Raw genomic sequence first — 25,645 nt, forward strand, 5'->3', positions numbered from 1 at the left:
CCTCCAAAATACAACTCAAATTCATCTAATCCCCTCTATTCCCTCTACCAATACACACAGTCAACAACCTCTAACATGTCTCCCAGTGTTCCTCTGGCCTCAATCCAGATCATTCTCCACATTGCAGCCAGAATGATTTTCTAAAATGAAAAATCTGAGCATGTTGCTCCTCTCCAAAAGTCCCTTGGAAGCTGCCTGTAGCACTTAAGGGGGAGACTCGGAACCTGTCAAAGGCCTGGTGTGGTCTTGGCCTGGCTTCATCTTGCACCGCTAACTTTCTGGGCTCCAGGCTACAGCCAAGCTTGGCCTCCTGCTGATGCTTCGTCCTTGTCAGGCTCTGTCCTGACTGTCCATGCAGCCCCTCTGCTTCCACTTCCTTCTCCAACTGGTCAATGCCCACTGATCCCTTAAGACTCAGCAGAATCATCATGTCCTCAGGGACAATCTCCAAGGTTTGAGACTAAACTTTCATAGTACTCTTTGGTGGGCTTCCCAGGTGGCACTAGTCGTAAAGAACCCACCTGCCATTGGAGGAGACGTAGTACCCTTTGGTACTTTTGTTTTTCACTCTTCACATCTTACAGCTCTTATCACAATGAGAATTTAAATGATTATTTGCTAATTGAGCATTAACACCCTTTAGATGATAAGCTCTTTGAGTCTGGTGACCAGATACTTGAGATAGTTAAATTTATGCATTGACTTGGCTGGCCCACAAGTACTTAAATATTTAGTTAAACATTATTCAGGGTTTGCCTATGAGGGTATTTCTGGATGAGGTTAACACTTGAATCAAGAGCCTGAGTAAAGCAGACCTCTCTCCCCAGTGTGGGTGGGCCTCAACCAATCATTTGAAGGCCTGAATGGAATTCTCTCTCTCTCTGCCTGCCTGTATTTGGCTGGGACCTTGGTCTTCTGCCTTAGAACTCAGACTCAGACTGGAACCTACGCCATCATCAGCTCTCCCAGTTCTCAGGCCCTTGGACTTGTCCTGGGATTCACTCTATTGGCTCCTTGGGTCTCCAGTTTGCACAACTACAGATGACTGTACCTATCCGAATGCAGAGTTCCAAAGAATAGCAAGGAGAGATAAGACAGGCTTCCTAAGTGACCAATGTAAAGAAATAGAGGAAAACAATAGAATGGGAAAGACTAGAGATCTCTTCAAGGAAATTAGAGATACTGAACATTTCATGCAAAGATGGGCTCAATAAAGGACAGAAATGGTACGGACCTAACAGAAGCAGAAGATATTAAGAAGAGGGGCAAGAATACACAGAAGAACTATACAAAAAAGATCTTCATGACCCAGATAACCATGATGGTGTGATCACTCACCTAGAGCCAGACATCCTGGAGTACAAAGTCAAGTGGGCCTTAGGAAGCATCACTATGAACAAAGCTAGAGGAGGTGATGGAATTCCAGTTGAACTATTTCAAATCCTCAAAGCTGACGCTGTGAAAGTGCTGCACTCAATATGCCAGCAAATTTGGAAAATTCAGCAGTGGCCACAGAACTGGAAAAGATCAGTTTTCATTCCAATCCCAAAGAAAGGCAATGACAAAGAATGCTCAAACTACCGCACAATTGCATTCATATCACACACTAGCAAAGTAATGCTCAAAATTCTCCAAGCCCGGCTTCAGCAATATGTGAACTGTGAACTTCCAGATGTTCAAGCTGGATTTAGAAAAGGTAGAGAAAACAGAGATCAAACTGCCAACATCCACTGGATCATTGAAAAAACAAGAGAGTTCCAGAAAAACATCTACTTCTGCTTTATAGACCACACCAATGCCTTTGATTGTGTGGATCACAACAAACTGTGGAAAATTCTGAAAGAGATGGGAATACCAGACCACCTTACCTGCTTCCTGAGAAATCTGTATGTGGGTCAAGAGGCAGCAGTTAGAACCAGACATGGAACAACAGACTGGTTCCAAATTGGGAAGGAGTACATCAAGACTGTATATTGTCACCCTGCTTATTTAACTTATATGCAGAGTCCATCATGAACTCTGGATGAAGCTGAGCTGGAATCAAGATTGCTGGGAGAAATATCAATAACCTAAGTTAGGCAGATGACACCACCCTTATGGCAGAAAGTGAAGAAGAACTAAAGACCCTCTTGATGAAAGTGAAAAAGGAGAGTGAAACAGTTGGCTTAAAGCTCAACATTCAGAAAACTAAGATCATGGCATCCTGTCCCATCAGTTCATGGCAAATAGATGGGGAAACAATGGAAACAGTGAGAGACTTTATTTTGGGGGGCTCCAAAATCACTGCAGATGGTAACTGCAGCCATGAAATTAAAAGACACTTGTTCCCTGGAAGAAAATCTATGACAAACCTAGACAGCATATTAAAAAGCAGAGACATTACTTTGCCAATAAAAGTTCATGTAGTTAAAGCTCTGGTTTTTCCAGTAGTCATCTATGGATGTGAGAATTGGACTATAAAGAAAGCTGAGAGCTGAAGAATTGATGCTTTTGAACTATGGTGTTGGAAAAGACTCTTCAGAGTCCCTTGAACTGAAAGGAGATCCAACCAGTCAATCTTAAAGGAAATCAGTCCTGAATATTCATTGGAAGGACTGATGCTGAAGCTGAAGCTTCAATACTTTGGCCTTAAATGTGAAGAACTGACTCATTGGAAAAGACCCTGATGCTGGGAAAAATTGAAGGCAGGAGGAGAAGGCGATGACAGAGGATGAGATGGTTGGATGGCATCACCGACTCAATGGACATGAGTTTGAGCATGCTCGGGGAGTTGGTGATGGACAGGGAAGTCTGGTGTGCTGCAGTCCATAGGGTCGCAAAGAGCTGGACACAACTGAGCGACTGAAGTGCATATGGTGCACTTTACAGCGTCCCTGATAATGTGAGCCAGTTCCTTAGCGTAAATCAATCTCTTTTTTCTCTCTCTTAAAATGTGAATGAGTCCATTGTCTCATGCTCTAAATCCTACGACTCCCTGGATAATAACCAGCTTATTCCTTTGGACTAGGCGCCTGGCACTTTAACCAAAATTCATGAGAAAGTGCCACTTCTCCATGTCACACATGGGAAAACTCAAGATAAGAGTCGTCATATAACTCTCTTCTCCGAAGATCTCATTTATACCAATAAGCAAGCCTGACTCTCCCAAGTACCGCTGTTGACCTTGCCCGTTTGGAAGTGACACCACCGCCCCTACCCCAATCCTAGAGGAGAAAGAGGTGAAAACCTGGCGCTCATTTAGGGATCAGCGCAGGTCACCTGGGCTTTCCTGCCCGCCCCCTCCACCTTTCCTTCGTGCGGATCAGAGATCCCTAGCCCGAGCTGGCCCTTAACTTGGCTGCGCGCTCCCGAACTAGAGGGCGGGGGCGGGGCGGGGCGGGGCTTCGGATATATGGCCCCGCCCACCTTCGGCTCGGCCCCGCCCCTCCTCGGTCCGAGTCGGTCACCGCCAGCCCACAGCCGCCATTTCCTGTCTGGACGGGGGCGCGGTCAGGTAACTGCAGCGGGGTGGCCCAGCCTGCGCACGTTCAGGTCTGGTCCTGACCGCTCCGTCAGAACTGAGCAGAGGACACTGGTTTGGGCTCCAGAGGATGGGATGGGATCAGCTGTGGGCTAGGACTCCTATGGCGCGCACTGGGCGGGTGGACGCTGTGGAGCAGTTGCTAGGCAACGATGTCGCGTCCCCGCCCTCCTGCTCTGGGTGGGCGGGGCGTGTCTGGGCCCTAGCTCACTTTGAGGCTCCAGGCTACCCGCAGGTTTCTAGCCGGAGAAGCGCGCACTGCAGAACTTCTTGGGCCTCACTCCGCCCTGACCTTCTCGTCCCGTCGTGGGTTTGCTGGCTAGGCAGGGAGCGCCCTCAGACCCCGTCCTGGGAGCCGAGGGCTTGGTGCCTGCCCCAGCGTAGTTCTGAGCCGGCCTTCTGCCCCTCCTAACCTTGAGCACTTTAACTCACTTGGCTAGGCCTCAGTTCCACCGGAGCCTAAATTGTTAGAGCTGGAAAGAAGCCTATGGATCATTTAGTTAAGCCACAAGTCCCCTGCCCTGATTTACAGATAATGATGCCTCACAGTAACCAGTCATCATCGCGAGTGCCTGGCAGTTTTATTTAGTCCGCAAATAGCCCTGTTTGCTAGAACCAATGAGGCTTGTAAGGCTCAGAGAGGTTGTGACTTTAGCTAAGGTAGCACAGTTTATATAACTGGTGGAATCTCAAAGAGATCAAATAATTCACAGCTTGTTCCTGGCAGATTTGGAATACCCAGTTAAAGGTGGCTTCGAAGACTACTATTAAACCTAACTGTAATCAGAATTACTTGCAGAGTGCTTGGAACTGTACACTTCTGGGTACTCTCTCAAGCTTACTGAGGGCCTCTGGGCTAAGGCTGAGGAATCTGTGTACTAAATCAGTTTTTGCTTGATTTTTATGATCTGTGGGTGGACCTTTGGGAACCACTGGCCTTTTCACTCAAAAACAGCTGAGAGGTGATCCAGCTAAAGTACCTGGAGAGATGAAGACAAGGCTGAACTGGTCAGGTTCCACTCTCTCAGTCAATTTGTAGCTTCTCTTCACTTCTCAGAAACAAGCCCGAGGTTTATATTTTAAACAAGTTTGAGCATGTAGATGCAGATTACCTGTTTCTGGTTACCTGTCACAAGATCAGGTCCAAACTTCTGGCTGGGCCAGCCTGTCAAGATCAAAGTCAAGGGTTAGTGTCCTCTATCCCTGATGGCTTGTCAGCTGCTCCGCCTGGTCTCCTGCACACCAGGTCCCTTATCAGCAGTCGACGTGGGCTTTGTAGGGACATTTTGCAGTGCAGTTTCCCCATTGGAGGAGGCTGGCAGGTTTCTGGCAATATCACCACATGTAATGAGTGTTCCTTGGCCTTAACAGGAGTCAGAATGAAATAGACCACCCGGCTTGTCATTCATGACTTTTGTAAACACAAATCTGTCTTTAAAATAATCACTTGGCTCTTGGTTTTAGCAGACTAATAAGCCTGACGAATTCTGTTTAGCATTTTATTATTATTAATTTTCATCGTGTATGCTGCTTCCCTCAGGGATTCTGGTTCACAATGGCTGACTATCAAGAGGAAGACTTGCAGAAGTTTCTTAAAAATGTGGATGAAATCAGTAAGTACCAGTAAATCATATACAAATTAAATTTTACTTTAGGAAAGTGGAGTGACTAAAGAGAGATGGTTATTCTAAGTTCCTGGGTTGCCTGACAGGTTTATGACTCTTAAGGGAAAAAAAATGTCACTGAGATTAAACAGAAGAGGGTATTGAGAAACAAGTAATATTGAAGCCTGGGGCTAGTATTTTCTGGCTGTTCATTGGTATCAGTGAAGCTGTTAATATTCTGATTGGAATTCAACCGCTCTTCTCCGTATTCTCTCCCCTTCTGTGTAGAAGCAGGTCAATGAAGGAGCTTCCATTTCCCCATCCCCAATGAGCCTAGCTCCTCCATTTGAGGTCACTCAGGAGCCTCATTGATCTGGAATCCGTCTTTTCTGGGGGCAGAGCCATTTCTGGTTTTGAGCTGCAGCGCGGGTGTTTGTGTTAAGTCACTTCAGTCCCGTCCGACTCTGCGACCCCGTGGAGTGTAGCCTACCAGACTCCTCTGTCCACGGGATTCTCCAGGCAAGAACACTGGAGTGGGTTGCCACGCCCTCCTGCAGGGGGTCTTCCCAACCCAGGGATCGAACTCGAGTCTCTCATGTCTGCTGCATTCATAGGCAGGTTCTTTACCACTGGTGCCACCTGGGAAGCCCTTTGAGCTGCAGAGGCGAAGTCAAATGCCCTCCCTCAGTGTCTATGACATTACAGGGGCCACACCCCTGTCTCTTCCTCTAGGCAGGAAGACAGATCCTTCTGCAGCTCAGATAGGTGGGCTCTCAGAGGACACGCTGATCACACAGACCACGTGCAGGAGATTCCGAAGCACTGAGTCCCTGTTCAGGCTTCAGGGAGCTTGTGAGGGTCAGCCGGTTCAGTCGCTCAGTCATGTCTGACTCTTTGCGACCCCATGGACTTTTTGAGGGTAGAAACAAGAAAACCGACAATAAAGCAAAACTTATCTAATAGAAATATATTGAAGTTGTCGCTTTTCACGGGCCGTATGGGTCCAAAGAATAAAATCGTTTTAAAAAATCGTTCAGGCAGCTTCACAGATGGTACATCCTTGGTGTGTTCTCTGCGTTTGTCGCAGGCCTCTCCTCTGCCCGTCCCCCGCATGTTGTTCTGGCCTGGCCCACTGCTCACCGCTTTCTCTGCCGGTGGTTTAGCCCAAGCATGCGGTTTTAGCTCCCACCCTTGTTGATGACCCCACATCTCAATTGCCACCAGCTGCGCTTTTGATCTGCAGCCTCTGTGCCAACTGTCACATCCACGTGTCCCTCAAACACCAGGAACTTCCTGTGTCCAGAGTTCAGTTGATTGTCTCTTTCCTCTCTGTCCCCCCGACCCCAAATAAAACTTGCTTCTCCTACCCTCCCCTTCGTTCCAGTCTCACTTGGTGGCACTATCATCCCCTAAATTTACAAATCATGCTGGCCTACCCCTCCTCTCTCAGCCCTGAATTTAATTAGCCCTCAGATTTGCTTGCTTTCTGCAGCTCTGTCCTCTCCCAACTTCCCTTGGTTCTGCTTCTCTAATCCAGACTGTTTCAACAACCCCCTGATTGGGTTTCCTGCCTCCAGGCTCACACTCCCCACAGAGTAATGTATCTAAAATGCAAATCTGACCCAGACACTTCTCTGCTTGGATTCTTCCCGCAGTCACAATAAATTTCAAGCTCTCATCAGGACCTAAGTCCTCCCGTGGCCCTACCCTGGCCTCTCGCCTCTCCTTACCTCACACTTGAGCAACAAACTACTTCTGTTCCACACACACCCCTGCCCTGAAGCTCCTGCTCTGCCTGTTGGCTTTCTTCCCTCTGCCTCTTCATCTTTCTTTATCTGGCTCACACTCATTCATACCCCAAGTTCATTCCCATATCATTTATATCAATACTGTATGTAGAACTTTCTGTGATGACAGATATGTTCTATAATCTGCCCTGTGCACGATGTAACCAATGGCCGCAGGTGGCCATCGAGGGTTTGAAATGTGACTAGTACTACTCATCAAGTGAGTTCCTCTACTGTTTCATTTATCTGTAGTTGTTGTTTAGTCGCTGCCATATCCAACTCTTTTGTGACTCCATAGACTGTAGCCCACCAAGCTCCTCTGTCCGTGGGATTCTCCAGGCAGGAATACTGGAGTGGGTTGCCATTTCCTTCTCCAGGGGATTTTCCTAACCCAGGGATTGAACCCATGTCTCCTGTTGGGCAGGCGTATTCTCTACCTCTGAGCCACCAGGGAAGCCCAGGGGTGAAACCTTCATCTCTTGCCTCTCCTACATGGGCAGTCAGACTTTTTACCACTGTGCCACCTGGGATGCCCTATTTCATTCATACATAATTTAAATGTATATAGCCACATGTGTATAGATTCTATACATTCATTTCTTGGCTGCTCATTATGTATTGAGTGTTGCTAGACCCTGGAAAGAGCAGTTACAGTGAATAAGAACCATCTTCCTTCCTGATACCTACAATCCAGTGAGAAAAGGCAGGTATTAAACGAGTAATTTCAACTGTGGTGTATGCTACAAAGAGAGATTTGTAACATGTTGAACGTGCTAAGGAATCTAACTCAGTTAAGGGAGGTGTATGAGTCTATTTGGGCTGCTGTAACAAGATGCCGCAGACTGGGGGACTTAAGCAACAGAAATTAATTTTTGCCACAGTCTGGAGGTCAGGAGTCCATGATCAAGGTGTTAGGTTTAGTTTCTCCTGAGCCCTCTCTCCCTGGGTTGCAGACAGCCGTTTTCTAACTGTGTCCTCTCATGGTTCTTTTCTCTGTGTGTGCACATTCCTGGCGTCTCCTCCTCTTCTTATATGGACACCAATCCAAATGGTTTAAGGCCCCACCTTATGACCTCATTTATCTTTCATGACCTCTTTGAAAGCCCCATCTCCAAATACAGTCACAGTGCAGGAGTTAAGACTTCAGCATAGGAATTGGGGGAGGGGGGCACAATTCAATCCACAAATGGAGGCTTCCCAGAAGGATGAGATTTAAGCACAGATCTGAAGTGTGAGTAGGAGTTGGCCATTGGGGAGAGATAGGGGAGTACTGTAAATGAGGAGAAAGTAGGTGGGAAAGCTGAAAGTTAAGAGTGTGACATCCTTCAGAACCTAGAAGATTAAGTATAGCTGGAGAGAAGAGATCAAGGAGAGAAGGGTCTCATCTGAGTCCAGAGAGGCCAGATCGGGGGAAACCTTGACAGCCATGGTAAGGAATTCGTGTTCATCCTGAGAGCAATGGGAATATTTTAGAGGGTTTACTCGGAGTGGAAACATGGTCAGATCTACATCTTAGGAAAGTCACTCTGGCCATGGTGTAGATGTAGACGAGAGGAGAGAAGAATACAGGTGCCGAGAGCCAACTAGGAGGCTGTCACAGTGTTCTAGGGAGAAGAGAATGGGGCTGGAATGGACACAAGCAGAGTTTGAAGAGATATTTCAGACCTTATTTGACAAGCTTTAGTGTTGATGGCTAAGAGGGCAGAGAGAGAGCAAAAGCTTACGAATGAGTCTGAGAATCTTGATTGAATGACAGGTGGATGGCTGGGCCATCTGCTGAGATAGGGGCATTTGAAAGAACAGTTTTGGGAGAAAGAGGATGGGCAGGTCAAGTTTGATGAGTAAGGCATCCCAGTGAAGATGTTCAGAAGGCAGTTGGCTTTGTGAGTCTGAGCCTAGGAGAGGAGAGTAGCTGAGGAGTTTAGCTTAGGAGGCACTGGGATCTGCATGGCACACAGAGCCTTGGCAAAGAGCAGGAATTCCTGAGAAGCTCGGGCAGAGAGAGGAGGGCTCAGGCAGAGCCTCGTGGATCGCCGTGATTTAGAAGATACGTAGGATACAAAGGAGCAAGCAAAGGAGACCAAAAGCAATGACTGGAGAGGTAGGCAGAAAATTGGGTGAAGTTCATGCTATGGAAGCAAAGGGAAAAAGATCATCTCATAGAGAAGGAAGTGGGCAGCGTCTGTCAGATGTTTCAGAGAGCTTGATCAAAACAGGCACTGAAGAAAGATCACTAAATGTAACAACATGAAAATCATTTGTACCTTTGGTGGGAAAAGCTTTGGAGCAGGAGAAACCAAACTGTAGTGGATAGAAGAGTAAGTGGGATCTCCATTTCCAGTAATATTACTGATGAGAGACTCTAAAATCCCTCCCACATAATACAATACATCTAGAAAGGCTGGATAAAACATAATAGACACCAAGCTTTTAATTTGTTAAGCATGTTTGTTAAAATGGAAAGAGTTTCCATTATAAGAATAGAAAAGCAAAGCATAGGATCTAAGCTTGTAGAGGGTAAAAAAGGACTAAAGAAACTCAGTGACTCCAATGAAGATAGGAAAAGAAGGGAAGAAAATGTAAATACAAGACATGAAACATAGTAAAAATTAGTCTAAACACTAAATCAATAATAGTAAAATAGACTAATCTCCAGTTAAAACAGATTGTCAGATTGTATTTTTTAAAATCAGTTGTTGTGCTGTATAAAACAGACACATTAAATAAAATTAAGGACTCAGAAAAGTTGAACCTTAGAAATAAAAAAATATTTGTGATGTAAATACTATCCAAAGGAAAGTAGATGTTGAATATTACTATCAGACAAAATCGACGTTAAAGCATAGACTGTAATTTCAAAGGAAAAATTCACAAGGAAGATAAAAATCTAAATTTGCAAACTTTCAAGTCCCTCCAACTATTTGAAAAGCTGATAATTCCCATCTTATACAAATTTTTACAGAGAAGAGAAAACAGAGGATACCCCCTGATCATTATATAAAACTAGACACTGAAATAAAAAGTGTATATTACTAGAAGAAAATATAGGGCATTACTATTTATAAATATAGTTAGAATCTTAATTACAATGCTAGAGAACCAAATCCAGTGGTGAATTAAAAGATAATTTATCATGGTCAAGTTGGTCTGCCTAAAGAATGCAAGAATGGTTGAATACTAGGAAATGTATTAATGTACTTTTAAATTTTAACATTTTAAAAGAGAAAAACCATAAGATCATTTTAGCCGATACAAAAACTTGAAATAAGACATTTGTTAGACTTCAAAGCCCACTTATGATAAAAATTCATGTCAACCGAGACTAGGAGGAAACCTGAAAGGATACTAACTTCAGCCTCGTTGCAAACCCTCATGAGCTTGCGTGCTAAGCCACTTCAGTCGTGTCCGACTCTTTGCAACCCTGTGGATCATAGCCCACCAGGCTCCTGTCCATGATATTCTCCAGGTGGGAATACTGGAGTGGATTGCTATGCCCTCCTCCAGGCATCTTCCCAGCCCAGATCAAACCCAAGTCTCCTCTACTGGGAGGCAGGTTCTTTACCACTAGTGCGTCCTGGAAAGCCCTGCAAACCCTCATGCAGACCTTCATACTTGTAGTGAACTAAGGATTCTCTTAAAAGTCCAGAACAAGACTCAGATACTGCCATTGCTTTTATTTAGCACTTTACTGGTTGTTGTGGAAATAAGTCAAGAAAAATGGATAAAAAGTAGAGAAGTTTGAAAGGCTGAAATTCTTATTATCTTTGGACAATGTGAGAGTCTACAGAGAAAAATTCAAGAATATCTGTAAATAATTAAAGAAGGAAATTGAGCAAGGTTTTTAGATATGTTTAATGTATAAAATTCAGTTGCATTCTTATATACTTGTTATACACCCACAACACTTCATCAACAATACCAAAACAAAGCCATCAAAATATATGCAGTGTTTTTTTATGGAGAAAACTATAAATATAAAGAAAATTATAAATATAAATGTTTCTAAATATATATAAAGAAATAAATTTCTTATGGAGAAAATTATAAAAGTTAATTGAAATTACAGTTTTCTATATGGATGTAAACAAATGATGAATAGATAAATAAGTAAATAAATATGTAAGGTAAATCTCCATGTAGACTCATGGATATTTAATACAATACTACCATGTTTGTTTTCTTGCTCAAACTGTTTCAGTTTTGACCCCTGGGAGCTCTTTTGATTAAATTTTATAATTTTCTCCATAAAGGTCTTGCATACATTTTTATGGATTTATTTTGGTATTATAAATAAAATATTCTCCCCTCTAGGAGGTAGGGGGGGCTTCTGTGGGGGCTCAGGTGGTAAAGAATGTGCCTACAGAGCAGGAGACCCGGATTTGATCCCTGGGTCGGGAGGATCCCCTGGTGAAAGGCATGGCTGCCCAGTGCAGTGTTCTTGCCTGGAGAGTCCTATGGACAGGAGCCTGGCGGGCTGCGGTCCATGGGGTCACAGAGTCGGACACAACTAACAGCTGCTACTACTAGTGCCACCTGGGATCGATCAAATTCCCCAGAATGTTTCGTTTACAATCCAACAAGCTGATTCCAGAGTTCACACGAAAGAGTAAAGGGCCACGAATAATGCAGAAAATTTTGCAGAAAAACAAGCAGGTGGGATCCCCCTACTAGATGTTCAAGACTTGTTATAAAGCTGTAGTAATTATGCATGGCAGTTTGGGTGCTGAAAAAGGTCATCCGGTAGAACAGAAGGAAGAGCCCCAGAGCAGGTTCACACATGCGACATAAAACAGGGATGACACAGTGTATCGGTGAGAAAGCAGGGACTCTTCAACAAATGGTGCTCCTGCCCTACACAAAGTCAGCTCCAGGGGACTTCGCTGGTGGTCCAGTGGTTAAAGACTCCATGCTCCCACTGCAGGGGGCACAGCTTTGATCCCTGGTTGGGGAACTAAGAGCCCTGCATGTCCGCACAGCCAAAAAAAAAAAAAGAGCATGTCAGCTCCAGGTAGATTAAATACCTTAATGAGAAAAACAAAATGTTAAAACTTCTAGAAGACACACAAGAGTGTATTTGTAAACTTAATATACACAAAGGCATAAGTCATAAGGGGAAATATTGGTTTTTAACACATAGAAAATCTCTTCAATGGAAGGTTCTATAAAAACAAATTAAAAACACACCATACCCAAGTAGAAAAATGTTCACAAATATGCATAACAGTCCAGAATATATAAAATAATCATAATAAGAAAAAGACAAACAACCCAATGGAAGATAGGAGCAGGCAATTCACAGAAAAGGAAATCCAGATGGCCTACAAAACCAATAAAAAGATGCTGGATCCCAGTCACATTCAAGAAGAGGCAAATAACAACATTAAGGAGATAAACGCATTATAGTGAAAGCAACCTAGAAGTATAACAACAAGTGTGAACGGGGATGTGGAGGCACAGGAACTCTCGTACACAGCTTGTAGGAATAAAAATTGATATAGCCCTAGCCTAAAGAATATGTCACATACGTGCATGGGGAAATATATACATGTATTCAATTCAGCATTTATTTGCTATAGAAAAAAAACTTTAAACACCTGGAGGTCCATCAATAAGAGAATGAATCACCTATGTAAAATACGTAAAATGAATCAACTGCAACTATTTGTATCAAGAACATATCTCTAAAGCATACTAAGAGAAAAAAGCTAAGTTGCCAAGGAATACACCTTTTATTAAAAAAAAAAAACCACATTTATTTAAGATGTTTAAATACATGCATTTACACAAACTCTGTAGTAGGTGGATAAGTTTTGGGAGTCTAATAAACAGCATAGTGATTATAGTTAACAATACTGTACACTTTAAAGTTGCTGAAAGGGGATCTTAAATGTTCTCACCACTCACACAAAAAAATTGAAATATGACTATGTTAACTCATCTTGGTGTGGGAATAATTTCTCACTGTATACCTGTATCAGATGACCATGTGGTACACCTCACTTACACATTGTCATGGGTCAATTGTATCTCAAAAAAGCTGGAAAAATAAAAGTCCTTCCCCATGAAATTTACTGTACCATCATTGGTATTGAATAGGGTGTTCTTTTTGAAGACCTTACTTGAATGATTCACCTGATTTCTCCCCTAGCCAGTTTAATTCAGGAGATGAATTCTGATGATCCAGTCGTACGAGAGAAAGCGGTCCTTGAGACGGAAAAGAGACTGCAGTTCACAGAGGGGGACCAAGAGGAGGACGAGTGCAGGACCACCGTGAACAAGACCATGATCAGTCCCCCACAAGCTCCCATGAAGGTGCCCTTTCCTTATCGTGGAGTTATCTATGTAGACCCAGCAAGGAAGTCTGCATGAAACAGGGCAAGGAGTGGTTTAATCTCAACTGCCTGGTGAGGCTGAAGCAGACTTGTTCTTTAGAATCACTACATTTTTCACAAGGAAGTGTAAACTCTGATATATTTTTCTTGGTCTTTCTGAGTCATCCTTAAACAATCCTTTTGGTTAGTTTTAATGAAAATTTGGCCTCTCCACCCACTGAGATTCGGACCATTTTTAAGCTGTTAATGTAACAGCTTACTAACTCATAGTTCCAATTCATACAGCCACAGCTAGAGTCCCTCGTTCCTGCAGACTAGCCCCATAACAACTATGCCCGTAATCAGATCTCTTGATTTAAAGCAAGCCCCCTGAATTTGGAGCCTTCTAGTATTATGGTTAAAGGAAAGGACACTACTCCCCCCTTGAAATTTATCTGCCTTCTTGGTTTGTATATGTATAAATAAGAGAGTCGTTTTTGAAATTTGTTTCTTTGTTTTTATGATAACGTCCGCCGTGCAGGATGCAGATGAAATAAACACAGGTAAGGACAGCATCTCTGTTCCCAATGTGTATTATTCATTTAAAGTCAGTGTTTATTGATTGTGGCTTCTAGATCCTTAAGTTATAGCCTCTGGGCTTACAAACAACCATAAACAAAAACCTACTGATCACCCAATTCTGTTACTAGTGGTCAGAGAGGATGGTGCTCAGAGGAGTTTTCCTGTGTTCTCCTGGCCAATCTTTTGTACACTGAATTCAGTTATTCTGCTTCATCCAGTTTACTCTTAGCTACTCAGAAGGATCCAGAGAGCTTCTCAGTTGCTCAGCTCAGCAGCTCATTATGCTAAGTGGAACCAAAAAAGTCCGTCTTCAAAGAAAAACTCTTTTAAAAGGCATAATTCAAATTTGAAGCACAGACATAATCATCATGTATAATAATACATCACACAGATTCCTATTTAATGTCAAGAAAATGTCATTTCAGTTGTCTCCGAAATCTGTGTGTGTGTGTGTTTGTGCACGCGCGTGTGTGTGTGTGCATGTGCCTACATGTGTATGCATGAAACGTGTGGCTCTAAACCTCTAAAGTGGCTTTTTTCCGAATTTGAGCTAAAGAACTGATTATAGTATTTGGATTTTTCTTTTTTAATATTTGAAATCACTCTGTTGTCAGAAGCCTTCTTGGCATCTCTGGAGAAGGATGCTAAAGAACGTGCCAAAAGAAGAAGGGAAAACAAAGTCTTAGCAGATGGTAATTGTCAGTCTTTTCACTTTTTAATGGCAGGGATGCTTTATGCTGGAAAAAGCAGGGAAGTTTATGCTGCTGTCTGGGGACATCAAGATTCCCAGTCAGTGGGTTCAGAATGCGCCTGAGGCAGTGGGACCTGGCCAGGCAGAAAGCTGTTTCCTGTTTCTACTGCAACAGGCGGAGAGGCAGACACAGCCCTGAGATAGCCTCCACAGTCAGACCTGTTTCTAAAGCATATCGCTGAATGTAGCAGCACTAAAGGATGCTTGGAAAGTAGGGAGGGGTGGGAGTGAGGTACCAGTCCCTAGCCTGAGGCACAGATGAAGATGTGAAAAAGAAAAATGAAACAAGCAAACCGAGCTGGGAGAAAGTGAAAGTCGCTCAGTCGTGTCCAACTCTGCGACCCCATGGACTATGTCGTCCATGGAATTCTCCAGGCCAGAATACTGAAGTGGCCTTTCCCTTCTGCAGGGGATCTTCCCAACCCAGGGATCGAACCCAGGTCTCCTGCATTGCAGGTGGATTCTTTACCAATTGAGCTATGAGGGAAGCCCCAAGCTGGGAGAAAGGAGAGAGGAAATAAAGGAAAAGAAAGAGCTGGGGTTGTGTGTGTGTGTGGTCGTGGGATGGGGGGATACATGTGACAGAAGAATACTTTCAGCATTTATACCACTCAGTGCTATGTGCGCTGCCGATCCGAATGATTCCATATTTGCTAGAAAATTAGTCGTTGAATCTCTTTATTAGACACTGAAAGTGTAGGTTTGCTCTTTGTGGCAAGCTTGGGATATTCCGAGCCTTGAGGCAGAAACGTTTACTTTTTCTGAGAAGCTGCGTAGAAGACTTGGGGTGTATTTATATAAAAGAAATCAACCCAGAATGATCTGCAGAGAGAAGGAAGTGACAGGCCCCCTTTGGATGGATGGACATTCTATCCTTCAAAGTAGAGCTGGAAAATCAGGGCAGTGAAGCTTGAAAGAATCTTCCAGGGTCGGGGGAGAGCTCACCTGTATGACTTCTATTCTCACAGCCCTAAAGGAAAAGGGGAATGAAGCATTTGTCAGAGGTGATTATGAAACGGCCATCCTGTGCTACAGTGAGGGTCTGGAGAAGCTGAAGGACATGAAAGTGCTGTACACCAACCGAGCTCAGGTCAGTGAGGCAAGGTTGGGTCCACGGGATTTCCCCAGGGAACAGTAGCCATTAACCTTGTGAAAGCAGAGAAAGAGACTAGGTGGTACCCGTGGTGTGGTGGTAAATGCATAGCAGCCGGCTCTGGTTGGGGTGGGGGTGGAGGCTGATTTGCCTGGAGCATTTGCCAATTTCCATGACATAAATACTCTCACTATGGTCCAGTTTCAGGCTACCAACTTGGACTCATTAAAGGAGAACTTGGGAATAGCTACACATAATCAGCTCTCGCCATAGTGAAAGTCACCCATCTCATCACTGATGGTCCCCCGGCACTTTATCCCGTGTACAGCTGAGAAAGCCCGTGGGATGAGACAGCCTGTGAGACCTTGGAATTCTGCCACCACTGACTTAGTTCATTCTCTTTTTTGACGCCAATTTAAGGCTCTTAAGGGTTAATCTCTTGTTAATTTCTTACTCATTGTTATGAATCCCTCCTTGATTAAGATTCTGTGATTGGGTATACTAGAGCTAATGGTCCTGAGCCCATTTCTCAGAAATTTTGAGTTTGTAAAACCCCTGATGCTGCTGCTGCTACTGCTGCTAAGTTGCTTCAGTCATGTCTGACTCTGTGCGACCCCATAGACAGCAGCCCACCAGGCTCCACCATCCCTGGGATTCTCCAGGCAAGAACACTGGAGTGGGTTGCCATTTCCTTCTCCAATGCATGAAAGTGAAAAGTGAAAGTGAAGTCACTGAGTCTTGTCCAACTCTCAGCGACCCCATGGACTGCAGCCCACCAGGCTCCTCTGTCCATGGGATTTTCCAGGCAAGAGTACTGGAGTGGGGTGCCATTGCCTTCTCCAATACTTCCATTTAATATCACAGATGAGCTCAAATTTCTGAAACACCAGATAAAAATCATTACCTTGATGTTTATCATCTACTCCTTAATGAAGGGATGAGATGAATAGTTTTCAGTTGAAACAGAAATGTCACCTGTGAACTTATCTTTGAAAAGTGCTTGAGTTTGTGTATGGGAGAGCTGTCTCTTGCCCAGGCCTGAAAAATTGGCAGATTCGTGGACATGATTATCTGATGATCAGAGTATGTCAGCAGGACCTGGGTGAGATGAACTTGATGCCATGTCATTGACAAGGAGAGGATCCTCGTCAGCTCCAATTTTGTAACTCAGGATTAAGAACATCCTGCTGTGGTATGTTGAGGAAGAGTGCAAGAAACAGGACATCAGCCATCCAAAAAGTCTGGACAGTGGCAATGATTTAATGATAAATAAAATCCAAGCACAACATAAACTCATTAGTTCACCAGTTTGGATAAATCAGTCTCGAGGTGTCATTTACCTACCCCCATTTGTGGAGAAAAAAATTGTTATAAGGAAGATAATCGGTAAATAAAATGGCCAGAGGTTGATTTTTGCCATATCCATTTTATCGCCCTCACAAGATTATACACTTTTTGAGGGTTAAAAACTGCCATATACTTTTCCCCCTAATGCTGTGCTTATAACCGATGTTCAATAAATCCTTATTAGGTTATATAACACTTGGTGGAGGCACAGCAAGTCCATATGAGGGAGTGAGGTTTCTGTTGACACGTCAAAAGAAACAGCTAAATGCAAACAATTAATATGATAATTATAGTTCTTTTTTTATCACTAATTTGGTCTCCAAACCATTTACCTACTGATGCTTATTCAGTCTTGTTACTCCGAAGTTACTTGAAAGCTGTAAAGTTGAATTGCCTTTAGAATGTTATATAATGCAGACTTACATCTAATTCAGATGGTCTATACCCTGATTAATCTAAATTAGTTACATTTTTACTGTACTCAAGTTTAAGCAGTACTTTGATTGGTTCTGGAGAACCACAGTAAGAATGACTGTGGACAAAAATAGTTAACTGCAATGAAAAGCTTTGGGGAGGCAATTCCTTCCTCTTCTCCCAAAGAGAAAGCTTATTCAGAGACGAATAAATGCAAAATGTGCTGCCTGGTGTTAGCAACCATTTGAACCACTGACTATTTTTTAAAATGCCTCCCTGTATGCATGCGGTGTTAGCAAACACTTAATAAGGACCCTGTGAATTGAGTGTCGCTGCTTGCTAGGGAGAAAACCTACCCTTTCATCGCTTTGTTTTTCTCCCGGAGCTAATGTTATGATCAATAGATTGTTGGTGTAATTTAGATAAATCAGGAGTTTAATTGCCATTTGGAAAAGTCATTCTTTTCAAAATGTGGAAAAACAAAAGCAAACAGGAAATTTAGAGGGTGTAGAGTCCAAGCTTTAAAAAAGAAAAAGAAGGAAAAGTGAAAGGCTGTGTAGAGAAGTTGTTGAAGCCCATACAGAGTCTGCATCCTGAATGACAATGCCCAGTGAAGTCATGACTAAAGTTGTCTAGAAGGATGCTAGTTTCTTCCTCACATCCTCTGAATTCCAAATGAAACCCCAAAGCCAGAGGAAAGGATGGTGCTTTATATAGAACAGAGAGCTCAAAGAGTCATCATCTTCAATTAGTACCGAATCCCTGTTAATGAAAGCACTGCCTAGCAGCTTCCTTTCTATTGGTACAAAGAGCTGCCCAGCAGAAATTCCATTAACCTGCTGTTGCCTGCTCCCCCCTCACTTTGGTTGACTGCTTAAATTTCTTGTGAATTATAACACTAACTCATAATTGGCTTGTCCATGTAGACATCTCATCCGATTTATTGTTCAGAATGTCACGGTGCCCTGGTACAGTTTTGGTCATGGGCAAACCTCCATGGAGTATTGGATCTGTTGTTGGTGACTAATGGGACCCTGGGGCCTGGTTTTCCTTTCTTCCAACAGAGTGATCACTGCTGCTTCTTAGGGAACTTTCTGAAAGAAGAGCACTTAAAGTCTACTTTGTGCAACTTGACAAGAATTTATTAAGCATCTTTCATATCCAGTAATTAATACAGAGGGTTTAACAGCCTCGGTGCAGACTTTCATTTTCTTATATGCCACAGTTCTTGGAAACTGTAAATGATCTAAATTCTTAAGTTAGTTCAGTTTGAGTGAATCACAGAATTCTGAGTTAATGCCTGATTTTCAAGATTTTCCCCAATTGTAGCGGATCCCAGAAGAGAGCTGCAAGGCATTTGAAACCAAGGGCTCCTACATGAGCTCATTTCCTGTATGAGCTTGTTTCCTGTATAAACTCCTCCTTCTTGCTGCACTGAGGAGGAAAGAAGCAAAGCTTTATCTTGATCATATTTTGGTACAGCTTTATTGAGGTACAGTTGCTATAACCAATAATTCCCCTATTGAAAATGTACAACTCAGTGGTTTCTATTCGCAGGGTTGTGCAACCCTCACCACAACTGATTTTAAAAAACATTTTCATCATCCCCCAAAGAACCCCATACCCTTTAAGCTCCTCAATCCTTTTGTCCTCCCCCACACCAGCTCTAGGTCACCCCTAATCTACATTCTGTCTCTATACACCTCTATGCACCTGACTGCTCTGGGCTTTTCATGTAAATGACATCATACAGTATTTATCCTTGTGTGTCTGGCTTCTTCCGTTCAACAGTGTTTTCAAGCACATCCATGTTGTAGTATGCATCAGTACTCCATTCCTGTTTATTGCCAAATAACATTTTATTGTGTGAATCTACTACGTTTTATTTACCCATTCATAAGTTGACGGACATTTGAGTTATTTCTGCTTTCTGGCTATTATAAGTAATGCTGCTCTGAACATTGGCCTGCAACTTTTTGCGTGAACATATACGTATAGTCCCTTTGGCTATATACCCAGGAGTGAAACTGCTGTAACATATGGCACCTCTGTGTTCTACCTTTTGAGGAAATGTTAGACTGTCTTCCAGAATCACTGCAGTTCCCACCAGCAGTGTATGAGTGCTCTGATTTCCTACATCCTCACCAACACTTGTCATTATCTGTCTTTTTGATCCCCTTTCCCGTTTGGTTTCCTTCTGGGACATTCACAGCAGGGTAGGCTCCAGGAGCTGGCTTTTCCTTTGGAGGGGTGTTTAGTGTGCTGGGGCTTTTCTGTTTGCACCCCCCCCCAGATCCTTTTGTGCCCTGGGGGACTGACCTCTGTGGACTGGCCTCTTGGCTCCTCAGCTTTCTAACTTCCATTTGGCCAGTGAGATCAGAAGGAAGGAGGAAAGTGAACTGGGGCTTTCTCTTCCAGCTTCCGCTCTACTAAAGGCCTCAGCTCCTCTTAAGCAGCCTTCTTCACAAAGCAGCCCTCTTCAGTTTTGTCCGTTACCTCTCCTTCTGCCCCTTCAGGTCCGGCAGTGGTGCTGGCTGGCCACTGCTAGTCTCCATCTGCCCTGCACTCACCCTGTAAATAGTCCCTTTATTAAACTCCCCGGTTACCCAGGATGAGTGCCATCTGTTTCCTGCTGGGGCCCTGATTGGTGCAGGCAGGGACCAGTTATTAATACTTCTCATCACTCGCTCCTACCCAACTGCTCTTTCTGCATTGACTGAAGACTGCTGGCTGCAGAACTGTGTGTGAACAGCAGCTATTTGTGTCTTTACAGGCTTATATCAAACTTGGGGACTACCGGAAGGCACTGGTGGATTGTGACTGGGCTCTGAAGGTAAGAAGATTGTTTCCTCTTCCACATGATGGAGGTGGGATTGCTCAAGGCCAAGTGTCTCAGTCCTGAAGTGAATAGAGGGGAGCTGTGGTTGTATCATAGTGGAAAGTGATGTAGACGCTGCAGTCAGAGCCTCAGTTTCCTCATCTGTAAAATGGGAGAGAATAGAATTGTTGTGAGGATTATGATAACACCTGTGGTACCTCACCCAGAGGAAGTACTCTACAGAAACTGTTGTTAACATTGGCTTTCCAGGTTTTATCACAATGGGTCACCCTTTACTGTTGTGTTAGCAGACGCTTTGCTCCTTGTGATAGTGGGGATGTGTCTTGTGCTTCCTAGAGCCAACCTGGGGGGCTTGTTTCTGCCATGTGGTCATTCTTCCTCATCAGCTCATCCTTTTCCCCTCCAGCTCTGATCATTCAGAAATGTATCCTAGCATGCCTCTTTGTAGAAAAATAATCAGAAGCAAGATTTTCTGTTGTTCCGCCTGGATGCTAGTCAGGCCTCAGGCAGATAGCATAATACTATGCATGGTATTTCTGCCAAAATAGATAATCAAAGGGAGAAAGAAGGAAGGACTGTTGGTGGAAATCTTAGAAGGGTTTTTAAAAGAGAAATGTCATGATCACTTCTTTGGAACATTATTTCAGATGACTAAATATTTAAATAACCCTTAATCCACATTCCCCCAAGTTACTCTGTCACAGGGGGCTTTAACTAAATAATCAAAACCAGTGCCTCTCAACCTTCCTTGCCAACGTGCTAATAGAAGGAACATGAGCCCCTGGAGCGTCTAAAAGCAGAGAGCATGAAACTTCTTCTCAGATGCAAATTATTTCTAGGAGCCCTTGGTGGCTCAGACGGTAAAAAGTCTGTCTGCAGTGCGGGAGACCCGGGTTCGATCCCTGTGTTGGGAAGATCCCCTGGAGAAGGAAATGGCAACCCACTCTGGTATTCTTGCCTGGAGACCCCCATGGACTGAGGAGCCTAGCAGGCTACAGTCCATAGGGTCACAAAGAGTTGGACAAAACTGAGCGACTTCACTACATCTTGGAAATCCTTGCAAATTTTGCACTGCACACCATTAAATGTATCTATTTGTTTTACTATAACCGTATTATTTTAAATAACTTATAATCAAGTAAAGTTGAAGTGCCAGGAAAATATGTCAGGTTTATCCTGGGCTTAGTTTCCCTGATCCAGCCTAACCCAGCCTAGTAAGTGGGCGTGGCCCATCCGAGAGCTCCTCGCCACAGCAGCACGTTGGCCCCGCCTACTTCCTTACTTTCTATTGAGAAGGTAAGCAAGGAATTTGAAACTTAACTTTATTAATAACAGTTTCTAAAACACGAGGGTCTCTCCAAAACAGACATCTCGAGTGCTTGGTTTCTTTACCCCCTAGAAGATATGGTGCAGGGAACCTTGTTGATGAGAACTGCCCAAAGCTGGTGCCTTCAGGTTCTTCATGGCTCCAGCGGAGATCTGCTAGCCTGTTATGTTGCTTTATGTGATCATGATTTTTTTTTTTTTTTTTCTGCTATCATCTGTAAGAGAGGAGAAAGGCAAGGGCATTTTCCTCTGGTGTTTTAGCAATAAGAGCAGAAGCTGTGTTTCTGCTCGCTGGCTGTGAGCTATCTCATTGGAGCCTCATAGCCTTCTATTCTGGTCAATACCACAGTTATTCTTATCTTTCTAACAAGGAAGTTGAACCTCAGATTAATTAAATAAACTGCACGGGATCATGTAGCCCACGTTGGCCTTGCCGTAGGCTGGTGCCCTGAGCCATTGACTGTAAACACCTCTCCACCGAAACTGGAAACCCCGTCATCCCTGGGCGTGGCTCTCACGTGGCAGAAACAAGATCTCGTGGGGCCTTCTCATGAGTATCTTTTCTGATCTGAAAAAGCCCAAAGAGTTAATCACAGCCTCACGGTGATTCAGCATGACACGCTGGCCTGTTCCCAAATGTTAATTGAAGCACCGTGCGATGAACGGTGAGACCGGAGCAGAGCTGGCCCAGCACAGCTGATGCCCAGCAGCCAACCTTGATAAGAGCGCAGCGAGGCTCCCTGTTGCAGAGGATTGGGTGAACACTTGGAGGGCTGGGGGAAAAAATGGATGAGGAGATCTAAAAACTAACAATGGTTGGCTCCACATGGAAGCTGTGAATCAAAAGGAAAAGTTTCACATTGTAAAATATCAGTAGTGAATGTCCGTGGTACTCCATTATTAATAGTACTTTCATGCCAATTTAGGATTTTTGACACCTGTGAATTGGCAGCGACAAGTCCATGTGATGTTATTTGAAGGCCCATGTTCCTTGTCAGGGAAGATAAGGCAGTGAAACGGGTTTCAATTAGGATCAGAATCATTTCTTTCTTGGCAGAACTCTTCCTTCACAATAAAAGACATCTTCCTCTGAAGTCCTTTTAAGGGGATCTGGGGTTTGCCTGAGAGAGTCCTGGTGAGAGCTGATACCTCATCAAAGGAGAAAAGGCCTATTAGTGAGACAGCGCGTGAGCGGCCCCTGGTGGTAGTGTCTGCGGGGGCGTGGCCACAAAACACCGGGTCAGGAGGGCACAGTGGGGCTCCCTTTCCCCTGCTGGATCCCTGATGCCTGCCAGTGAAGGCGCCACCGTGAACAGATGGCTTCTGTGAGCTTCCTTTCCCTTTAGACGGTCCTCTTCCTGCTTCCTTAGTTCCATCCTGTGTGAGTTCTACAAGGGTTCACTCCGCAGCTCCCTGCGTTTCTTCTTCCTGAAGTTTCTCCTTCAAAGCTCTTGTCTCCTCTCCTGGGTTCAATGCTCATCCCTGCCAGTGGCTGTCCCGCCTGCATTTCAGCTGCCCCCACCCCCAAAGTTTTCCACGTGATTGTCTTAGCATCCTCTGAAATGCAGTATGTCTTTGTTAGACTACAGTAAGTCCCCTACATAGGAACAAGTTCCGTTCCAGGAGTGCGTTCATAAATCCAATATGTTCATAAGTCCAATAATGTTAGCCATTGTACCCAACTAACACAATTGGGCATATAGTACTGTACTATAATAGGTTTCACACAAATAATGCGTAAAAAGCAAACAAACAGAAAATAAAGAAAACATTTTTAATCTTAGAGTACAGTACCTTGAAAAGTACAGTAGTATGGTACAACAGCTGGCATACGGGGCTGGCAAGGAGTGAACAGGCAAGCATTCCTGACTGGAGGAGGGAGAGGTGGGAGATGGTAGAGATGAAGGGTCATCAGAAACAGGAGGCAGAGGGCCAGCTGCAATTTCACTCACGCCTGACGTGGGTGGCACAGGATTTGGTTCCCTGCTGGAACCAGATGCACATTTGCACCTTTGAACCTTTGAAAGTTTGCAACTTGAAGGTTCATATGTAGGGGACTTACTGTATGTCTCCTCAGAGTGGATTTCCTCCTGAATTGCTGTAGCACTTCTCTGGAGGAGATTTGGTGTGATTCCTAAGCCTTTGGGTCCTGGAGTCCAATGGCTAGATCTTAATCCCAGTTCTTCCACTTAGGGTCTGTGTGGCCTTAAACCTCTCTGACCCCTGGTTTCCTCATCTGTGAAATGGGAGTAATAACTGTATCTACTTCATAGAGTTGCTATAAGGTTTACATAAGATCATTCTTATGAACCATATGGTCAGGACTGAAAATAATGATTAATATTATTACCGTCATTCACTTAGCAAGGAATCAGGGAATTATATTCCTGAAAGTGCATCTATAAAGGGCTCTTCGAATATAATGATTATTGTTACCCCTTCTATTATTCTTTAGCTTTTCTTAAATTTTCCTTTTCACCCTGAAATGGATTGTTTTTCTTGTAAATGCAGCAACAGCAGCTAACACTGTTACCTGGTATTGCATTGTTTTACACACGTTCTCTCCTCACAACAGCCCAGAAGAAACACTATTATGATCTCCACTTTGCAGATGAGGACAATGAACCTCAGAAAAACTGGGGGGCCTGGCCAGTGTGCCGCTTCTTGTGAGGGGCAGACAGGGCTTCACCCAGGACTTTTTAGACTCCTGAGCTTGGACTCGCTCTGTACATATACATGCCTGACATCATCTGACCCAGCACAAGGCCTGGCACATAAAAGGGGTTCAGTGAATTAACTGGATACTTTAAGTTTATGTCTTTGTGCTATATCATTCCCTCTGTAGTTACAGTAATTCAGAGCAGACCAGTGCAGGGCCCCTTGCGCAAGCAGTATTGTTTCAGCCATAAAGTTCATACGTTTTGAAGAGGGCTCGCTTTCTGGTCATAAGTGATACAAACGCAAGTTCCCGGTATATATGTTGTGGTTTATTTCAAAGGAGGAACTTGCCAGGCTTCCTAAGATGTAATAGTAACCTCAGCTGTTTACCCAGAGTAAATTTTCCTACCTTCTAATAAACCAGTGATTCTCAAACTTGATTGCACATTTATATCACCTGGAGAGTTTAAAAAATTATCGATGCCTCGGTCCTACCCATGAGTATAATATAATTGCTGTGGGTTTCAGCTGGGCTGTCAGGATTTTTTTACAAGCACCCCCAGGTGACTCTAATGTTAAACCAGGGTCAAGAGCTCTTCTAAACTAAGGGTTTCTGGTTTGTTTCCTGGTTGAGTTTCATTAAATGGAAATGAAAGCTGGTGAGTATCATGAATTAATTTGATAGAGGGCTTACTTGTGCATCCAGGCTCCTTGCAAGCATCAATTATTTTGGTCACAGATGCACAGAAAAAGTCTTAATTGTCAACTCTGGTGGCTGTCCTGAGAATCAAAGCGCTGCCCTAACCCTATTAGCTGGGCAGTTGGCGCTAATAATTTCAAATCTTCCAAACATCTGATCAGTGATTCTCTTTTATGCAGTGTGATGAAAAATGCACAAAAGCGTATTTCCACATGGGAAAAGCCCACCTAGCCCTGAAGAACTACAGTGTGGTAAGTGCAAGAGGAAGCTTAAGTGGTATGCTTGATCTCGGAGCAGTGCTTCAGAGTGTCTTAGAGCAGAGCCACATTCCTCCAAGTTAATGAGATGTTAATCCACGTTTTAGTATTTTCCACAGTAGATCTTAGAGTTGGGAAGGATATTGAGTGTCATCTGGTACAGCCCCACCTAGGAAACCTCTTCTGCAGTGTCTTCTCCCAGCCCCGAGAGGAGCATCTCTGGAGAGAAAAGACATAAGCAAAAATATGAAAAACAAAAATTCACTTGTGATCTCATCACCAGAAAGCAGCCATGCAGATATATGCACACACTGAGTATATTTTGTAATAACAGCTTTCAGTTCAGTTCAGTCGCTCAGTCGTGTCCGACTCTTTGTGACCCCATGAATCGCAGCATGCCAGGCCTCCCTGTCCATCACCAACTTCCAGAGTTCACTCAAACTCATGTGCATCGAG

General features: G+C 43.8%; 1 protein-coding gene across 3 annotated transcripts in view; it reads left to right on the plus strand.

Moving 5' to 3' along the window:
* Window positions 1-3,424: 3,424 nt before the first annotated feature.
* TTC12 (tetratricopeptide repeat domain 12) overlaps window positions 3,425-25,645 on the plus strand; it is a 49,111-nt gene continuing 26,890 nt past the window's right edge. The window contains exons 1-8 of one of the 3 annotated variants that reach the window (XM_040258015.1): window positions 3,425-3,493; window positions 5,061-5,133; window positions 13,060-13,223; window positions 13,764-13,785; window positions 14,419-14,496; window positions 15,524-15,645; window positions 20,183-20,242; window positions 25,112-25,183. In XM_040258015.1, the coding sequence (XP_040113949.1) occupies window positions 5,076-5,133; window positions 13,060-13,223; window positions 13,764-13,785; window positions 14,419-14,496; window positions 15,524-15,645; window positions 20,183-20,242; window positions 25,112-25,183 (576 nt within the window). In that variant the 5' untranslated portion in view covers window positions 3,425-3,493; window positions 5,061-5,075. The remainder of the gene's footprint in view (window positions 3,494-5,060; window positions 5,134-13,059; window positions 13,224-13,763; window positions 13,786-14,418; window positions 14,497-15,523; window positions 15,646-20,182; window positions 20,243-25,111; window positions 25,184-25,645) is intronic. The other 2 variants (XM_040258016.1, XM_040258017.1) reach the window with 2 other exon arrangements.

Source organism: Oryx dammah, unplaced genomic scaffold, assembly GCF_014754425.2.
Source record: "Oryx dammah isolate SB20612 unplaced genomic scaffold, SCBI_Odam_1.1 HiC_scaffold_17, whole genome shotgun sequence".
NCBI lineage: Eukaryota > Metazoa > Chordata > Mammalia > Artiodactyla > Bovidae > Oryx > Oryx dammah.